Source organism: Achroia grisella, unplaced genomic scaffold (genome assembly GCF_030625045.1).
Source record: "Achroia grisella isolate CSIRO2021 unplaced genomic scaffold, CSIRO_AGI_Agris_v1 utg1244, whole genome shotgun sequence".
NCBI classification, from domain to species: domain Eukaryota; kingdom Metazoa; phylum Arthropoda; class Insecta; order Lepidoptera; family Pyralidae; genus Achroia; species Achroia grisella.
Genome location: NW_026712605.1, coordinates 704,906 through 725,966, shown reverse-complemented (window position 1 = coordinate 725,966; position 21,061 = coordinate 704,906). Strand labels below are relative to the sequence as shown.

Below are 21,061 nucleotides of genomic sequence, written 5' to 3'. Positions count from 1 at the left end.
TAAACTTGTTTGAAAAAACCCGACTTTGATTATTATTATTATACTTTCACCCGATCAACCCCTATGTTTTATAGTAATATTACTACCTTTTATATAGCAAAAGAATGTTTGCTGGATCAGCCAGTCCATATACATATATATATGTATACTGCTGTGAAATTTTATTCTCGTCCGTCCGCCCTATTTTTATAAAAAGGAATATAGAGATTTTGCTTCACCTATCAATATTATTATTACATAGTAATGTTTGCATAACTAAGTGGTTCCTATTAATTCTAAATCACTCATTAGACTTACAAAACCGTCATTGTTTTCTAATAAACAAGCTGCCGCAAATATTGTAGGAGATGCGTGTGCGCAGCGTCGCGCCGGCATTCAGTGAAAGGTTACAGGTGACGCAACCGTGCCACGGGCTCGCGGACTGTTCCGTGAACTTAGATTAAATAATTGGAAGCAGACAGGACACTTCATAGTTAAGACCTACAGGCCATATACTACTCGCATATGAATTTTATATACGTTCCAATGTGACAGTAGAAATCTTATACTGCGACTCGAAATTACTATAACAAATTGATTTGTCTCTACTATCATGTCATTACATAGTATAAAATAAAGTCGCTGTCGCTGTCTGTCTGTCCGTCTGTATATGTAGGCTTAAATCTTTAAAACTACGCAACGGAATTTTAAGCGGTATTTTTTAATAGATAGAGTGATTCAAGAGGATGGTTTATATGTATAATACATATACTCCCGGGCGAAGCCAAGGCGAGTAACTAGTATTATACATATGTAAACTCTATACAGTTACTAGTAACTTGTAACTAAGTCAAAAATAATTATTGGAGTTAATTCGCAGTAAATGTATTAAGTTTTTTTAAATATGATATGTACTGGAATAAAAAAAAATTAGCATAAAGTTTGATGGACTCTCTACTACCTATTATTTTTTATTTACATCTGCATTTACGTGGCATGTCCTTTACTATATAATACTAACATCTTAGTCCCTATATAATATGTATTTTTTTTATGATACGCTTACGATTTTGAATATAGATTTTTTTAAGATATGTATCTTGTGAAATATGTACATGAAAGTCAAGTCTACTTTATGAATACATTATCTATGCGATGTCGGGCCCAATTTAGATTTTTTTTTAATAGTGTTTTTCATTCAATTCTATTTATGAAACATAATTTTACAATATTGGTTGAGAAACTTTTCTTGTATACTATAAATATTTACCTACTTGTCTACTCTGCGCATTGATAAAATTATTTGATCTATATGATATTAATTTAATCTGCGTTTACATAACGAAAATATGTACGGTGCGTGCCCCTCTGCAGATGAGATGTTAGATTAGATGCTGGGATGCTGTCGCACTGAATTGAGAACATTCTTCGATTGCATGCAGACCACACTGTTGGCACAGCAATGATTGCTATTTGATCATCTCGGATAAAATTAGGCATTCTTTTTAGTTATATATCAGGTTTTATATATCTGCAATGTTAAATCATTTTTGGTGGTGGAATGTTACATATCGTCGGTTAAATAGAAAACTGGCAATATTCAAAATGTACATTTTGTCTTGTCTTATAGACAAGCAATTAAAGTTTTTAAATTTACTTAAATTATTTTTTCCTTTAAAGTTTTAAATTTACACAGAAGTAGTGGATATCATTTTAAAAGTATTTAGATAATGATTAAGACGCCGTGGTTAATTTGATTGACTTATATAAAAGGAAGCAATTCTAGCTTCGAAATTAGAAAAATGTCATTTTCTAAAATGTCATTTTTCTATTTAATCGACGATATTGTAATTATAATAAATTAAATAAAGTATCAGTTAAATCTCATCCAATCGCAAAAGTAGAACTAAAGGGAAAGGTCTTTAGTTCTACTTTTACTTTTCTCATAGTCCTGTTTCCTTATGACTTTCCATGGATATGTGTCATAAAAGTTATGCACCATCTTCTCTTTTTAAAGAATGGGATAGGAAGAGAAGGATATTCTTATTAGCGATGGTTTTTATCTCCTCAGGATAGACCGTGTACTTTTCAAAAGAAATATTTTAAACCTTTCAACGGTTAGCTGTCAAAATGACATTAACGCGCGATCTTTGAGACCAATTACAGGACTTCTCACAGACAGGGCTATAGTGTCCGAGTCCAAAAATTGGCTCCTTCGCAGATGAGAGGTTATACATGAGTGGGCTACAACCACATAGGCTGTGTATTGGCGTTTTCTCTCCATTTGGCATATTTCCATTTGGCACAATCTGCAAGTCTCTTTTAAACACAGGCTTAAGGTTGTCATTTGTTTATTTAATTTAGTGGGGTTCTACTCTGATTACATACTTCTTTTTATACTACGATGGTGGAAAAGAAGCCTACGGCCCATCTGATGGTAAATGGTTATCGTAGCTTATGGACACCTGAGACATGGGCGTTGCCGACCCTTAAGAAACTGATATAGGTATCTGCTAGTACCGATTTATAATGAAATAAAGGTGTTTATATCGAGAATGTTCTAGGACCACTAATTAGGAGCAAAAGTGACAGTGTGTCGCCTTGAGCCCGTTTTGACTTTACTTGTAGACATATCAATCTCGTAAATGTTGGAAACTGTACTGTGACCTAAGAACGAGTAGATATGACTACGGTATAGTTTTTTTTTTATTTTATATATTTATGGTATCCATAGACTATAGTAATCGTTTACTAACAGATAACTATGCCTCTTTGCTAATACTGGGGTATAAATATAAACGTAATGTATAACTATTTTTTAGATATATTAATTGATAGTTGAAAGAATGTGGAGACAATAATTACTAATATTTATTACTATAACTTCACGTCCTTACTAATATTATAAATATAATAGTCTGTTCGTCTCTCGATCTGTCTGTTTATAACATTTTCACGACTAAATGTATGTACAGATCTTTATGAAATTTGACATATAGATGAAATATATCTCGATTACGGACATTGGCCGTGTTCTGTCTTAAACAGCAATAAACAGTAACAAATAATAGACAACCAAAAATAGAGATAGATTTTATCTTAAAAACAACATCTTTATTTTTAGCAACATTCTCTTTCATAAGGTTATCTGGAAGAGAACGACTCTTCTTTACCTCTTGTTCTTTCTTGAATTGTTTGTTTTATTTTCCTTCTCATCTATATATTGCATGTGCATGCATTATAAATAATATACAGACAGAAATTTCCGCCTTTATTGTAGCTTTTATGTACAATTATAATGGACTTTTTATCTATACATATAAATAAAATTGGAGTGTCTATTTGTAATATTGAAATAACAATTTTTTACTGCATGCATTTGAATATAAATATGGTACATACACCAAAAAACCACTTCTTAAAATTTTCGTCTGTCTGTCTGTCTGTCGGTCTGTTTGTTCCGGCTAATCTCTGAAATGGCTGAACCGATTTTAACGAGACTTTTTTGGCAGGTAGCTGATGTAATAGGGAGTAACTTAGGCTACTTTTATTTTAGAAAAATTATATTTAATTCCACGCTGACGAAGTCGCGGGAACAGCTAGTTACATATATATTTTAATATCGTATAGTCTATTCAAATCAACCTTTCAATACTTTAAAATGTGATAATATACAGAGACAAATCGTAAGTATATTGCTAAATGTTAGAAGCACTCAATTGAATTGCGAAATATTCTACATATAATGTAATAGAATATTATCTGCATGTATCACGTCCTTTTTCATCTAAATTGGATGAAACGATCTCACAATTACCCAACATCCGTTTGATGTTTCGTGTGAATTGGATGTATTAGATGAATATGATAATGGTTGATACAGATCGACATAATATTTTAAGGAAATTTAAAATTGTGATGAATTTGGAAGATCTTATGTTCCGTCGATCTATTTATGCTTCAGTTTGTTTTTTTTTTTAAACAGTATTAAAGATTTCGTGAGTTTTTGGCTGGTTAAGTTAAGTTATATTTTTTAAATTCCAAATCCATTAAGTAGATAATATTTCTATCTTTCCATTTTTATACTTTCCATCAAGTTTGATAATATATCATTTCGGTTTACAAGATTTAGGAGCGAAAACATAGATCTTTATATTATTATATAATCAAACTTTATAATTATGATAATTATTAATACGTTTTCGCCGTCCAAATTTGTTACGGGACATTTTTCGTAATGGGTGACTCGTATCTCGCATAATTAAATATATTTTAGTCATCATATTATATTTTTTTTTTTTAAGCTTTTTATTTTAGTTCATAGTTGTACAATTAGGTTATGTAAATACTAGTTATATAATAATATGTACCTATTAAATTTAGAATTAAATAATATTTGAATATGGAATGTTTATGAAAATTAAGAATAAACATTTACTAATCTCTAAAATCGACTTGCAATTTTTTTTTCCCATATTCGTCCATCTCCTTTTCAGTGATGGAACAGGCAAAGATCCTTAGACCGTACAGCCTAAATCGACTTGCAATCTTAACAACAACACTAAGACGCGGGAAATTAATACAACATTTGGAAAAGAATATTCTTTTTCAAATTTGAATTTGAATTATTTTTTGCAATATTACAATATACATAAATATTTCGCCGATATGACAACCTTCTTTATTTTGTAGTTGATACACACAATATTAACTTGAAACTACTTTGTTAAGTCTAAGCGCAAATACCAATGTAAATAATTTTGCCACAGACAATTAATTATTTCACTGCACCTAGTGTAGTGAGTTGGTATTTGCGTGGGCAATTTATAAATTTCTTTGCTACAATAAATTTCAGTCACTCTATTATGTCTCATAAACGTTAAGATTATGTTTGGTTGATTTAAACTGTTACACAGATCTAATATCAGTACATTTTATTAGAGTTGATATCGCCCTTAACAGATTAAAATAAAAATTGAATTTCATAATCTTATATATAAAATTCTCGTGTCACAATGTTAGTTACCATACTCCTCTAAAACGGCTTGACCGATTTTTATGAAATTTTATATGCATATTCAGTAGGTTTGAGAATCGGCTACTATCTATTTTTCATACCCCTAAATAATAAGGGTTGTCCACCCCAAACTTTATTTGGCGTGAAGATACATTGATCTCTATCTGTATGTAATCAGATGAAGTCGCGGGAATAATTAGTTTAATATAAATCTGATTGTATACCTATAATTCTAAGGATTCACTTCTTAAACTCATTGTAACGAATAATATTTTAGAATAGAATAGAATAGAAAATCATTTATTCAAATAAACTTAATTTAAGCACTTTTGAATAGTCATAGTTATTATTATTTTGATCTACCGCTCTCTTCGGAAAGAATAGAATAGTAGTACTAGACAACTAGAATAGAATAGAATAGAAAATCATTTATTCAAATAAACTTACATTGAAACACTTTTGAATAGTCATTACATTTTTTTAATCTACCGCTCATTCGGAAAGCTGTCTCATCACAAGAAGAACGAGGAAGAAACTTGCGTGTTGCTCTTTTAAATAATCATTGTAATTTTATAATTCGAAACGTGCGAGTACAAACCACCAATTAGCACTAATTTATTTATATATATATTTATTTTGTCATATATTTATTATTTTATATTTTTTAGTTATTTTATTTTGTTTATTTCAGGCTAATTATAAGTAATGATAATATAAATAAAAATGTCGTATAAGAACACTTATTACACTTAGCTCTATCAAAACAACCTTGGCAGGAACCACACAAGTCAGTACGGGTGTGTAAACACCCACATATAACTCCATATATTCAATTATATACATATAAAGTATGTGAGTTTCTATCGGGTGTAATTTCCGATACTACTAAATCGTTTATCAACATTCTTTTAGTATTTGATAATTCATTTATCGAGGAAGATTATACATATTCAAATTCAAAATATCTGTATTCATGTAGGTCTATTACAGACTCTTATGATATGTCAAATCTACCATCAGTTCGGAATGATTACGAGATCACAAGAATTGACAAGAAATTCAGCTCGTATTCTTTTCAAATAAATGTTGTACGTGTTTACAATATATAAATATATACTATACTAGCTGTTCCCGCGACTTCGTCCGCGTGGAACTTTATTTTTCTAAAATCAAAGTAGCCTAAGTTACTCCTTATTACATCAGTTACCTGCCAATAATAGTCTCGTCAAAATCGGTCCAGCCATTTCAGAGATTAGCCGGAACAGCCAGACAGACAGACAAACAAAAATTGTAAATGTTACTTTGGTGTATGTACCGTATTTATATTCATATGCATGTAGTAAAAAGCGGGTATTTCAATATTACAAACAGACACTTCAATTTTATTTATATGTATAGATAACATTACGCTATGACTAATACGAGCGGAGCTGGAATGAAAAATATTGCTCGTTCCAGCTAGTTATATACTAAGATATAATATGCTGTTTATACTGCAAAAACTATGATAAATCATAGTTGCTTGACCGCCACTTTCGAATTGACCCTGGTCCTATAAGGAATTGAATAAACATAACTTTCTGCGTTTATATGCTCAACTAGTAAACCTGAAACTTTATGCATGAAGAATTTATCTTTGTTCTTAAGTTAAAGTAACCTAAGTCCTTACAATATTAGATCTCTGCTAGTGATTGTCTCATTAAAATCGGTCCCGCACTTTTAGTGATTAGCAAGAACAAACAGACTTTTATACGCATTTAGTGAAAAGCTGGTAATTTAAAATTACAGATACTTAAATTTTATTAATTTGTATATGTACACACTCATATCTATGAGTGGCATATTGTTAGCAATATACATATATAATACATACAGACATAGATATAATAGCATGTTAACTTCTGTTGTATTCCCGTCGGAAACTTTTGGATTAATTCCTTGATCTGATTTCCATATTCCTCCCTGGTATATTTCTGAAGAATACAATTTAATAAAGAAATGGTACGAACGAAATCTATATATTAATATGTCAAGCAAAAAGTTTGTACCCCTTTTTATTAAAATCGCTCTTACGGAGTAGTATGAAATTTCGCATACTTATAATTTAAATAGTGAAGGAGTGCACAAAACATTGTTTTTTAATTAAGTATGAATAATACATTAAATAATTAAAAATAAACATATTACACACAGTACACATTTATCAATCACGACCCACATATATGCTCTTTTGTTTATTGTTAAAGTCTGTGCTTAAATTGAGAATAGATTAATATTATTTGTCTATAATATCTTACTGAATGTTAAATTAATTATGGTCCAAGGCTGTACGGTCTAAGGATCTTTGCCTGTTCCATCACTGAAAAGGAGATGGACGAATATGGGAAAAAAAAATTATGCTCCAATTTCGAACAATGGGCCACTCATAGACATAAATGCTTGTTATTAAATAGGTATTATTTATTTCAGATGGGATCCAAAACGGCGAATTACACCGACGGAAGCTTCTAGACATGAATTCGTGACTGGATGCGCATTAGGAACGACTTCGGCGGGTGTTCTGGCTCTACCGCGACTTGCGCCACCCAGGCCCACTCGGAGCGCGTTGCTCCACTCCCAGTCAGCTGGTGATGTGGCCGCCATGTTGGGTAGAGCGTGACCTCGTGACAGCTGAGTTAGAGTCGGTTCGGGCGGGCTACCGTAGACAATCAAGTGTTTTTTTTTTCTTTAATTAGGCAAAAGAATTATTGACTGTGAATTGTAGCATCATGTATGGAAAAGACCACAGATCTTTAAGCTCTTACTATACTAACTGTAGATGTTCATAGATGATAGTATTTAAATTTTTATGACTGATGAAGACCAATTCTAGATTCCAGAATGTCATATATTGCATAATAGCCATCCATTGTTTTAAACCGAGCCATTATTTCTCAATATCATGCCGAACCATTATTAATCAAGATATAATAGTAGATACCTATACATACATCTGTTATGCACTACTTACAGTGGTGCATTGAGGTGCATATGTTGCAAATTACTTTCTAAATAGTTACAAAAATTTGATCTCAAGTCATACAAACCAAATATTAGTATTAGTAAAAAAAAATTGTCAGACAGTCGAATTCCATATTGCTAAAGTACCTATGCGTCGATTTCACGAGTTAGTTTTATTTCTGTGAAATAGCAAAATATTATACTTTATCACAATTAAATATCGTCAATAGGCATTAACAAATAGTGTTCCATTGCGTTCATTACTTAATCTCATTAAACTAAATTCAAGTGGTTTTCAAATGTCTATCAAATTACATAGTTGCAATGTTTTTGCAACTGGCAACTTAGACTTTATTATTTTTATTCCTTTCAGCTACGCATTCAAAGCGTGAAATAGAAAATCGTATTCTTTTTTCAAAATTTTGTGCCAAATTGGTTATTGCGAGTTAACTATTGACTGTCAAGAAATTGTGTGAATCTAATAATTGTGAGACACTAGACTTCTGTACGAGTTTTATATTTATTATACTTATTCGATCATGTTACAGTACAATCAGGTATACGTCTCTTAAATGTCATATCAATTTTAAATTAGGAATATTAAAAGTTCATAGAGGTCACCTAAGATATTAGGCGGTATGGTCCAAATACATTAGCCTGCCCACAAGGCAAAAAACAAAGAACAACGCAAGTAGATATTATAATTTAAAAAGGTAATAGAAATATATAATTAAAAATTTGTGCTAATATATTAAATTAAACGTGTGATTTCTTTAGAAACAGTAATAATCCACTCCTGTAGAAAAACTAACACTTAATTTTTTCATAAAAACATCAAATATTATATAAACCCATTATTGTCTACTTCTGAAAATGTCAAAATACTGTAATGTTGGAAATAGTATTGAAAGTTTTACTATTAATTATGGGAGAGTATATACTCAATAACATTTGATTTCCAGCAGAATAAACTCAGTTTTTTTATTATTATAATTAATTTATAAAATTGATTATCCTGCAAGTACAGGCACATTTTTAGTTATCTATATCAATATTTTTTTCTTATGATGTACTTTAAAAACATATAAAAATGTGGCCATATTTAAAAATAAAAAAGAATATTACTGTTATTTTATTTCTGTATTTATTATCTACAGATGAAAAGATAAAAACTTAATTTATGAAATATATTAACAGCATTATGCTGTGTTGTGGTCTACATTGACTCAGTTTTATAATATGTGTAAATTGTTTATTTTTTATGTGATTATTATTGTATATGAGTCAATAAATACTATTCTCTTCTATAAATATAACATAACTTGCAAATATTTTTGTCATACCGCAGTTTAATTGCCTAATAATTATTAATAAACATTATTGAATGGTCTTTATTAATATATAGCAAATTTTTCAACCTTTCGAGGGGATAGAAAGGTGAAATACGTTTCATGTTACAACGTTCTAGGATAGTAGCTGGGTAAGTATAGACAAATTCGGGTATTTAAATTAAAAAGGATGTTAGTAAATGTATTTAATAAGTAGGATTTTGTAAAATCGTTAGATAAAAATAAATTGTGTAAACCATTGTATGACGGAGTAATAGCTCGAATATCTCGGCTTTATGGATAGAGCATTTTATTTTTTAAATTCCAATACTCATTCGCAGCCATAACAGCGGACAAAAAGGGAGGTGAGTGTACATGGTTCTCCAAACCCAAGGGAGAACTTACAAGGTGGCTGAAGATCCACTGCAGCTAGATCCATACGGCTCAGAGCAAGCAAATTACATAACAGTTATGCTATATCATTAATTATTCAATATAAATGTATTATTTAATATAAATGTTCAGGTCATCATATTAATGTTCAAAATTGTCGTGGAGTTGCCAGTAAGAAAAATTGATATTTTAAACTTTCGCGTTTAGTACACATTATTAATATAGAACCGTCAGTCCCTATTTCGTCGGATAATCTAATGACGGTAGTTGAACAAACTGCCGGCTATCAACCGTGACATTCGCTATTACTCCAGTCTGCTCGTGACCACGGCTAGTGCAACCTAGTTGAGACGTCGAGAGAGGTAAATACCTTTATTTGCCATAAAATTCTTCGTGTTAAAACCCGATTAATTATATTAATAAAATAAGAAAACAAACATTAAACCGTTTCTTAGATGCGATATAATACATATACAAGACCAGTCTGTTAGCCATATTTTATCCCGATACATGATCTCTAATAATTTATGAGAACATCAAAAATTCGAAAATTCCACACAAAAAAAGTCCATATAACAAAAATTGTTTTGTTCTAAGTCAATGCAAGACCCGTCTTGTATATTAGAACACTCTTAAAAACAATTGCTTGCAAATATGTCGTATTAAACATTGGTATTATATAAGTTCTTTGTTCTGTGGTAGAAGTAATACAAATTTGGCGTGAATAATTAAAAAAAAATTGTTTTCGGTGTTAAAATATAGGAACTTATTCTAGTGAACAATATTTTTTACTTTTTTTATTAACAGACAGAACTTTATGGCTAGAGTAAGAGGCCAACAAAAAAGTTAGTATAATATCTATAAACTTTTATATAAAGAATAGGTATATTCAAGGAGTTTTATGCTCTGTATTAAGTATAACTCTTTGGGTATAATAAAAAATAAATGTATTTCATAGACTAGGTACATTTATGTTGTTCAATTGTAACCATAAACAATTTATTATAAGTAGAGTTTTTGTGGTAAATAAATGTTCAAATAGATAAGATCCAATGCTTTAATGAAATGTTTAGATTAATTCAAATACTAGTTACTTATTGTATTTCAAAGTATTTGTTGATGGCGAGTCACAATATTATACTTTTTTCAATTTGACGTGACCATTTTTTATATGTAAAACTAATAAAATCACATGTGTTTACTCGTGTTCTTGGCGGCTTGTAAAACTTCCGAATTATCAGAAACTTATATTAATAAATAAACATTGTGGGAACCCGTGATTTTATTAATTTTATATATAAGTCGTAATATTTATTTAATTATAACAATTAATAATATTAATCAAATATTAATTAGTAAAACCTCTATATCATGTAGACTATATTATATAAAGTAGGTAGTAAATAGAATTTGTACTCAAATAGATAATTTTACGTATCAAATATTGTATGTACAGATGATACGAAATCAACGTTTTCCAAATATCTTCTTAGTTCTAATGTTGTTGCTTACATTTGAGTGGTTTTTTTTATATAATTCGATTGGCAAACATCCTGACAGTCTACTTGGTGGAAAATGGTAATCTATATATCGATGCTTACACGACTTACCATCATACAGACTATTTGGTCTTTGCCATTCGAGTTACATTAAAAAAAAAATAAGAAAAACAACCTCAAATGCAAACATTGAATTCGACTGCAAAATGGTCTAAGATTATGTATATATGTTTATTATTTTGTAGAATAAATGTAATTAGGCCAAGCCAAACTGTGAATTGACGTAAGGGTTCAGTATAGTATAATTTATTAGTGAACTAATGTGTTTGTGATTCTCATGAGACTAGTGTTAGAAAATGATTGTTAAACCTCAATATGTAAGTATTTATCGTAATATTATATGTATAATGTAAATGTTTGTTTCGATTGAATCGTCATATTATATATAGTACATATTGATTAAAGTTCTTCCAAGTGATTCTATATTGTTTTATTCTAAACCAATTCGTCGTAATTACTAGCTCTTAAATGTTAATTTTTCAGATCATTACTATTTATTTCCATTCACGTGATCTAGCAACACAATTTAATCGTGTTTTTTCTCTATCTCATGTATGTTATGTGTCTGTAATTGTGAATAAAGAATTTATCTATCTATCTATCTAATCGAGAAATAAAATTAAGCAACGCCCATATAAAGTGTCATTATTAATATTATTATTATGCACAATGTAAATTTGATTATTTTAACGGATCGTATGCTTCTATGTTAGCTTAAATAACTTGTTACTGGAGCGGGAACACAACTACTATTTTAATAAAAACGAAATACTAGTAATGGTATTCTTCCCAATACAAATAAAAGACATGACATATAAAAAATAGATATAATAAATATAAAGTTTATAAAAAAATGGTAGACAACCTGCCAGTAACATCCCACCCTCCTGTGACATAGTCACATCTTACTAAAAGTCTACTAGCAAGAAAGAAGAAAGAAAGAAGCAAAAAAGTCTACTAGTTGACCAGCATTTTCAGTGACTGACGGAGTATACGGCCAGAGGTGGTTACCTCCTACGGTCACTGTTTAGTCCTGCTCTCCTCAGAATTAGTGTTGGTAAACACCCCTTAACAAAGCGAGACCAAAACACGTCGACTAACCAATGAGTCTTCCGCTAATCGCTTCTTCTGAGAAAATCACCCTCAAAGTAATAATGGCAATACAAATACTAAAGTCAAATATTTGGCTGTAAAGGATATTACAGGGACGTAAAACTATTTAAAAAAAAGCAAAACATGAAAAAAAGAATTATTTTAAAAATCGAATGTATAATACCGCTTTGAAGTAATGGAATCTCGGATATCAGTATCATAATAGCACTAGTATTACGGATTGTTTTAAAACTTCAACGGATTTCCCGCCAATTCATTCCACAGACTAAATATGAATCAGAGATAATATTTGATATATTTGTTCATATTTCATTCGCATAAATTCGCATCCGTTGTTTAAACAATAAACTCCATTCAATGACTAATATTATAAATATGAAAGTGAGGTTGTTTATCAATTTATTACAATTTACATATATTTACAAACATTATTAAATTTACGTAGTATTAGGAATGGAGAAGAATTTACATTATATAGCTGAGTATATAGCTGAAATATTGCTATTTTTTTCATTTCTGGTAACTAAAAATTACGCATCGCCTTGGTTGTCCACAAAGAACAAGTCAAGTAAACTAAGTCATAGATAAAAATAGTTATCTATAATTTTGTATTACAAAATATAATCGGTGCGTGTCAATTATTTAGTGATTCAACATAACTAATTTCAAATAATACAGATGTAATACTTAAAACCGCAATTGATAAGGTTGTCACTCGATTTTTTTTATGCCACTCTGTTATTATCATACATAGAGAAATAAAGGACTGAATGAGCGAGATACCCAATACATAAAATACATACATGACAGAAAGAGTCATTATGGTAAAAATAAAATATTTTGCTCTATGTATTTTTTGAAAATCGAACGTTAATTTGAAATATGTATCTACGAATATTTTCTTTATGATATTCTTATTCTATAGCTTAAAAATAAACCAACTTGTTTTTTATTTTACCTTTAATGCTGTGAAGGTAGAATATAAAATATATTGTTTTACCATTCCTTAACTTTTGAAATCTAGATATATGAGTTTAGAATGGGAAAGAAATAAAAGAAAGTACCGAATAAAATAAAATTTATACGGGTAGCAGAGTTTTTTTTACCTTTTTATGTGTTTATATTTCAAAAATAATATATCTTACGTAAAGTTTTTGAGTATAAATATGTATAGATGGATGTTTGTTCCTCTTTCACATAAATACTTCTGAACGGATTTTAATGAAACTTTACAGTAATATTGGCTATAAATTTCATGAAATGGGTGAAACCGCGGGCACACCTAGTTAGAATATAAACAGACATAATTTTTCATCTTTTTATATATTTCATAAGTACGAGATGGCAACCCTATCTCCTGAAGCTACTTCCTCGAAGAAGTAGGCCCCGATGCGGTACCAAACCACAATGGAACGATGCTATCAACTGTTATTCAACTTGTCGTGCGGTTTTTCACACGGATAAGAAGGCTTCTTGAGAAGAATTGCTGGCGAAACTGTGTACCGACATCGTTTGTGGGCAGTATTATATACCTCTTTACTGCCGAATTAGTGATTAATAAATAAAAATCGTACTAATATTATTATGGGCCCTTGTACCTACACCCGGGTCATAAATTCCGGGAACTGCTCGGAGTTTCTCTCTCTGTCACACGATGGATCCGGTTCCCCGGGAAGTCCATGGAATGCTAAGAAGTTCGTCTCGCTCTTAGAGAATATAGCTAAAGATAATAAAGCTGTAGAGTACTCTACATTCAAGCTAGAGCTACAAGCCAAAAGTAACCGTTTTATACAATATTATGGAATGGGAATTGTACCCGAGCCTAATTACCTGTAATTGTCAGTTGTTCAGCGAATGCTGTAATGTAATTGAGTGTTGTAAACCCATCGCTCCATTATCCACTCAGTGCACTTGTTTATTTGTCTGTTGAAATGTTTACGTACGCATAATTTACCCATGGATGATAATGGAATGGTGCACCCGTCTGCGATAACAGTATACGCCGTCGGGGCACCGGTGGAGGATGATAAAATGAGCATGAAGTCAAGTCAGTTAGCCCATCTCCGTAAATAGCAATTTACTACTATAGTTTCCAGGAGGAACCGCTTATTTTGTTTTTCGAACTACTCTAATGCTGTTGGCCGCAGCTGGCCTTTACAGCTTCACCGGACGATAGGGGGCGAGTACCTACAGATGGAACTCCAAACCCTTTAAATCTAAGACGACTTTAGTCTGTGGGCACCACTAGGGGTTCGAACTTCAGCCCAGGCCCTTTTAATCTTAATCCCCCGTGTTGGCGACCGACCGCCGAACTCTTTTGATATTTTTATTGTTTTTAAATTTATATTTTTGAAGAGTTCTTTTTTATATGTCATGTTATTTGATATATTTCAATTTATTTTATTATTCTATCATCGTCTTTCGTATAGTTCGCAATTGCACATATTAATATATTATATTATTGCAAACTACGTGTTTTCATCATTTAGACACCCATACAGTCCACCGATCCGTTATATTTTGGTCCTTTTGTCGCCGTAATACTGAAATTTAATACACCCCGTTTGAATTGAACGGGGGATCGATGGGAGTGAAGATCTACCTGATAACCGCATTGCTAGCATGAGATTAATCAACATAGAAACCGCTACGCACTCATTTTTAGTGCAATCAGATAATATTGTCAGCGCTATGAATTTTAAGTTTTTTCTACAAAAACAGTATTGTTGTTTACTTTAATTTCATAAAAACAGATTGAGTCATTTAGATAGAGGTATTTTTTTTATTGGGTTGTTTGGGATATTGGTCATGGACCTGTAGCACTGCGACCTACATAGATCTATTGTGCTCGCCCTTATCAAAGTTCGCTGCCTAGACCCGTCAGAATCGAAGGATATTCTTAGGAGCGATGGTTTTTATCTCCTCAGGAAAGGGTGTAAACTTTCCAAAGGAGATATTTCGTTTATGCATGAGTGGGCTACAACCACACAAGAGATGTGTAGTGGCGTTTCCTCTTCAGTTTGGTAAAACCTGCAGATTATTATTGTGGATGCATAGGCCTAGGTTTGCCACATGTTTGTTTAATTTGCAGTTTAAGATAGAGGTAACAAACAGATTTACTTTCACATCAATTATATTAAGTAAAGAAACATGAAAATGTCATAGAGTGAAAAATTTTATTTTTTCTATAACCGCGTTATTTTAGCGAGCTATTGTTCTGTACAGACGTTGATCACGATTTCCTTGTCGCTTTAATCATATAATTGTAATACGTTCTCATGCAATGGTATTGTATGATTTATTCCTCTAATTGCCTCTTTGGATATACCTGATATCAAAAGATATGTTGACATAATCTTACCTCATCACACACTATAATACATAGTCTTCAATTCCCAACACTTAACACCTCTTAGACAATTTTACAATTTCCACACGTCAAAGTAGAACGTTCGAGATACACATGTCCCAACACATTTTGCTATTGTTTTCTAAAAATAATCATAATTCAATTTCGTGTATTCACCGTCGTTACTAAATACAACGAACTGATTATTAGTATTTCACAACACTATGCTGTTACTTTTACTAAGTAACGATATTGAGAAAGAATCGATATAGTATTACATCGATTTTGTATTCGATTACATCAAACTTAAATATCGATTACCTCTTTAGTTTCGTATAACCATAATTAATATGATATTCAAAGATAATAGACAATGAAACTGAAAAAAAATTAAACTTATTCAGTGAACTCTTTAAAACTAAGGCGTGGCATTGTGGCAGTGGTAAAAATATGTTTTTTCGAACGATTCTAATGCTGTGGACCGCAGCTGGCCTTTACAGCTCCACTGAATAATAGGGGGCGAGTGCAGTTGGCACTCCAAACCCGCGGAAGGACTTATGGAGCGGCTGAAGACTAAATCCTGCCTGACGGATACGATTTTAGTCTGAGGGCATCACTAGGATTCCAACATCGGCTTGTCTTAAAGTCGATCCCCATTTGAATTGGACGGGGGATCGATCGGAGAGGAAAGGAAAAACCTAAATTTTTCTAAAATAAAAGTAGCCTAAGTTACTCCTTATTACATCAGCTACCTGCCAAAAAAAGTCCCGTAAAAATCGGTCCAGCCATTTCAGAGATTAGACGGAACATACAGATAGACACAAAAATTTTAAAACATGTTATTTTGGTGTATGTACTTTATTTATATTCATATGCGTGTAGTAAAACACGGTTATTTCAATATTGCAAACAGACACTCCAATTTTATATATATGTATAGATAGAGTACGTAGCGATTTCTATGTTGATTATCGCATGCCTCTTACTTGTAATACTGTAATTATTGATATAAAAACATCTATTAAAAAGAGCAACACACAAGTTTGTTGTTCATTCTACTTGTGATGAATCTGCATTCCGAATGAGTGGTAAAATCAAAATGTGACTATTCAAAAGTGCTTGTAATGAGTTTATTTGAATAAAGATTATTTCTATTTCTATAATAAATAATTTTCCTCGACCCTACGCTCGTTTCATAATTGTTATCGCTTTCTAATTTTGGATTAACTTACTATAATTAATTTATATGGAATGGGGAATAGAAATTGTTATAGAGGAATATTAGGCCTACTGATATTGAAATACAGTATTGTCTGTACCTCCTTTTTTTTTACTAGTACCCACACTAGCATACAGTGCTGACAACATGCAAAATTTATTTAAATTTCGAAACGCGCAAACTTAATTTTAATACCATAAACAATGAAAATAATACAGAAAAATATATTTTCAAATTTCGAAACTCAGTGCGCTCACTGTCAATCTTTCAATACTAATTACTAATATGACACATGTCATTATCAAGATGCATTATATAAAGAACAGAACCTGTTTTTCTTCCACTTACTGTGACACGACCCGACATCAGTGACAACTATAAGTCATTCACTGGACTGTAGTCACTCAATGAATGTAGAATGTAGAATAGCTGAGTGTAGAATGATTGATAGAGATGACCGAATAAGTAACATCGGGTCAAGGACTCCTCTTTTACAAAACAAAGTGACAGTTTAAGAAAACTTTTGTAATGTTTTCATAACGTTTCAAAAGTTCTTTTTTTTCTCTGTACGAATTAGGAATAGGTAATTGTGTGTAGTAACAATTTGTAAGTTTGCATTATAATAGTCTTATGCGTGGGTTCGTTATTACTAAAGATTGGAACTAAAAAGAGCGATTGTTTCAATTTCTTGGGTCATCACTATCGTTAAATGTCGCAATATCCACTTCAATCTTTTATTTTTTTTTTGTTTTTAACACTATTTATTACTAGTATTTACATAACCTAATTGTACAACTAAGAACCTAAAATTAAAAAGCCTAAAAAATATATAATATGAGGACTAAAATATATTATTAAAAGGGGTCCCTTTAGGCAACGTTCCGAAGGTACTGGCAGCGTTCCCTCTTTGAATAGCTAGACTAATTCTTTGTCCAAGGTAGCTGCCAGCTCTTCGGTCTTCTGTGATGTCGACTAACCTTTTCGTTATTTCTTTGAAAAATCTTATAGCGCTAGGACCCCACGGACCAAGGGTCTCGACACCGAATGGGACAAATTCATATTCGGAGCCTAGACGCCTGTATTTACTATTTTTATTATATTTTGGCTTTTTCAGCCGCTTCACTATATGTATTGACCGTATATGTTATTCCTAAGAGAATATAGAGAAACCTTTCCTAACTTCGTCTTATGCTACCGCACAGGTCTGATAAAGCATGTATTTAAAAAAGTAACGAATACAAGCATCTTGAGGGTTTCATACTATACCATAGACTCCACTACTTTGCTCAATGGGTGGAAGGCAATGAAAGATTTAGTGACACTTTAAAAAAGTATAACTTTGGTTTGTATTGGTAGACTTCTAAAGAGATGACCTGGTAATTTTTTTCTTTAGATGGCATAGAGTACTGATTTTTTATGTGCGTATTATAAACTTATTACTGGCTCGACCGTTGAGGTGGGTTATTAAAATAAATATTCTATGTAAATAAATAACCCTGGACAATTAGCACAGCGCTATCTAGTTCCACGGTAAGCAGAGCTTGTGTTATAGGTACTAGACGACTGATATAAATACTTAATTTTTATTTTAATACATACATAATATACGTAGAAAACACCTAGACCGATACAAACAATCATACTCATGAATACAAATGTTTGTGTCGTGCGAGGAATTTAACCCGCGACCATCAGAAATAAGGCGATGTGCTCAACCGCTAGACCACCGAGGCCATCGAGTTTAGTCTTAGACTACATCCCATAAGATCACGCATTTACGCAAATGAATGCCTATTTTTAATGACGGTGCACAAGTATACATATTCAATTTGCACCCGTCACTTCTCTCAACGAGGTCAAACAGCACTCACTAATCCAAGTGTGTGTGCAATAAAAGCATGAAAAAAAAAATCGAAATTCTTTATCTCGGTTACACAATTTACCCTTAATGATATCAAGTTGTTGAAGCCTCCGCATAAAAATGCCTATCCCTCAAGGCTAGCTTAATTATACAAGTGTTTTTATATATATATATATATACTCCATACTTAATTACATATTGTTAACTATCGTGTGACACGACGCATTAATTAAAAATGGTAAAGTCAATAATCATGTAACCTGAAACGGAACGTCAGAGGCCAGAGCCAAAGTAATCTGTGTGACATTGACAAGTGGATGACGGATGATTGAACGTAGGCAGCGGGAGTTTTGCAGCGAAACAGTAGTGTTTATATTATTATAAAAACAAATAAGAGATAGGTGATTGTGAATATTGTAGGCATTGAGGTGTTTCTCTCCCTGACCAACCGGCATTACGTCTATGTCGTCAGGATACTAGTAATTTTAATAATATGTAGTGTTACAGAACTCTTTAGAGTTGTTAGAATGAATTACTTTTTTATATTTATTTGACATGTGTTTAAAAATGAATTTATCTAGTTGTATATTGTTTTGCCTTTGTACCTTACTATACCATTCATTGTAATTGTTCTAAGATAAAAATAAATAATTTTCTATATATAGTTTTGTTTCGCCAGCCTGATAATCCTTCACATGTAGTATAATAATATAAATTGTCTCTGTGGTCATGGCACTGACGACGGCAATCTGCCAAGGTAGCGCCGATACAGCACCCCCTTCGGCTGAAGGGGTTGCTGTAGTCGTAGTGAAGTCTTCCGTGAGCAGAATGTTCGTGGGGACTAGAACCACTAACGCCTTGAAACTCGCATTGTGACTCGAATCCAGCTGCGCTGCTCAATGTCAGGTTAATCCTAGTCCATATGTAGTCGACAGTCAAGTGTTATATGTGGATGGTTACAAGGACCGAGGAAGGCCGAAAAAGTGATGGATGGACTGTATGAAAGATGATATGGTAAGAAAGGGGAGTAAATAACGAGATGACTGCGAACAGAGATGAATGGAAGAGAAAAACATATTACGCCGACCCCAAATAAATGGGATAATGAAGAAGTAGATGATGATGTTGTCGACAGTCCTGCTCCTTTTTTTGTTTGTTTGAACTATGTAATAGCGGGAGATGTGCATTGTTAGTTGTAAGAGTAATTTGGACTCAAAATCGCATTGCTAGCAATCAGGTTGACCTCCACACGGTTCCACCTGGAAACTATTGTGATAAATACCTGGTGAATTTACCACGATGAGCTAACTGACATAACTTCATGATCATCCTCCGCTGGTGCCTCGCCAGTGTATACCGTTAGCGGAGGCGGGTGCAACAATCCATTATCATCCATAACAAAAACAAACGATGTAATAGCTAATCATATTTTCTATGTCTATTTTAAATTAATTATTATTGTATTTAATTCAGTTAGGCTTTATACAAAGTTGTCTACGAGGGTGCTTCCGACTCAACTATTTCATACACCAAGCAGTTTGCTTTGTAAGATGCGACGTATTGAATTTATTTATTTATTTATTAGCATACGAATGAGATTACAGTCAATAGAATAATATAATTAGGAGCGTGTAGTTCGGTACAAAACTGGATTGTAATCCAACACTATGTATGCCTAAGAGCTAAATTATATAGACGCATTCAATATACGCTAGATAGTTAGATAAGGTTATATAATGAAAAGTAAACTAAACAGAAAATGATATATAACTACGTAATGCAATGAATTATCATGTTAACAGAATTTTATTTACATTAAAGAAAAAAAAATTGGTACAATATTAAATATAATTTGTCTCTTTACGGTGGAAATTTAATTGTCTCCGGAACTGGACCAGTGTTGAATGGAAAATATCTATATTTCTATTCGAGACAAGAATTTCATTGTATTGGCGACACATTCGAACTATTGGATTATAATAAGAAGTACTATTTGAGTAAACCTGAAGATAGAAGGTGTTATAATTACGGTTGCGTGATCTAAATCTCGTATTAAAGTTTAATAGAGAAAGAAGAGTGGACGAGTCCAACTGATGATGAATAATTCGAATTTTTGAATGTACCACTTACCACCAAGTGGGCCGCTAGCTTGTTTACCATTCCAATTATATCTAAAAACCTACATATTCTTAATCGATAACTGATTTCGCCACAAAATCTAAAGCCACCTCTCTACAAAATGA

The 21,061-nt window shown here is 31.9% G+C and overlaps 1 protein-coding gene across 1 annotated transcript in view; it reads left to right on the top strand.

Moving 5' to 3' along the window:
- Positions 1 to 8,147, top strand: part of LOC131854717 (dual specificity tyrosine-phosphorylation-regulated kinase 2) — a 42,994-nt gene extending 34,847 nt beyond the window's left edge. Inside the window, exon 8 of the mRNA XM_059205858.1 lies at positions 7,466 to 8,147. Within this exon, the coding sequence (XP_059061841.1) occupies positions 7,466 to 7,655 (190 nt within the window). The 3' untranslated portion in view covers positions 7,656 to 8,147. The remainder of the gene's footprint in view (positions 1 to 7,465) is intronic.
- Positions 8,148 to 21,061: the final 12,914 nt, after the last annotated feature.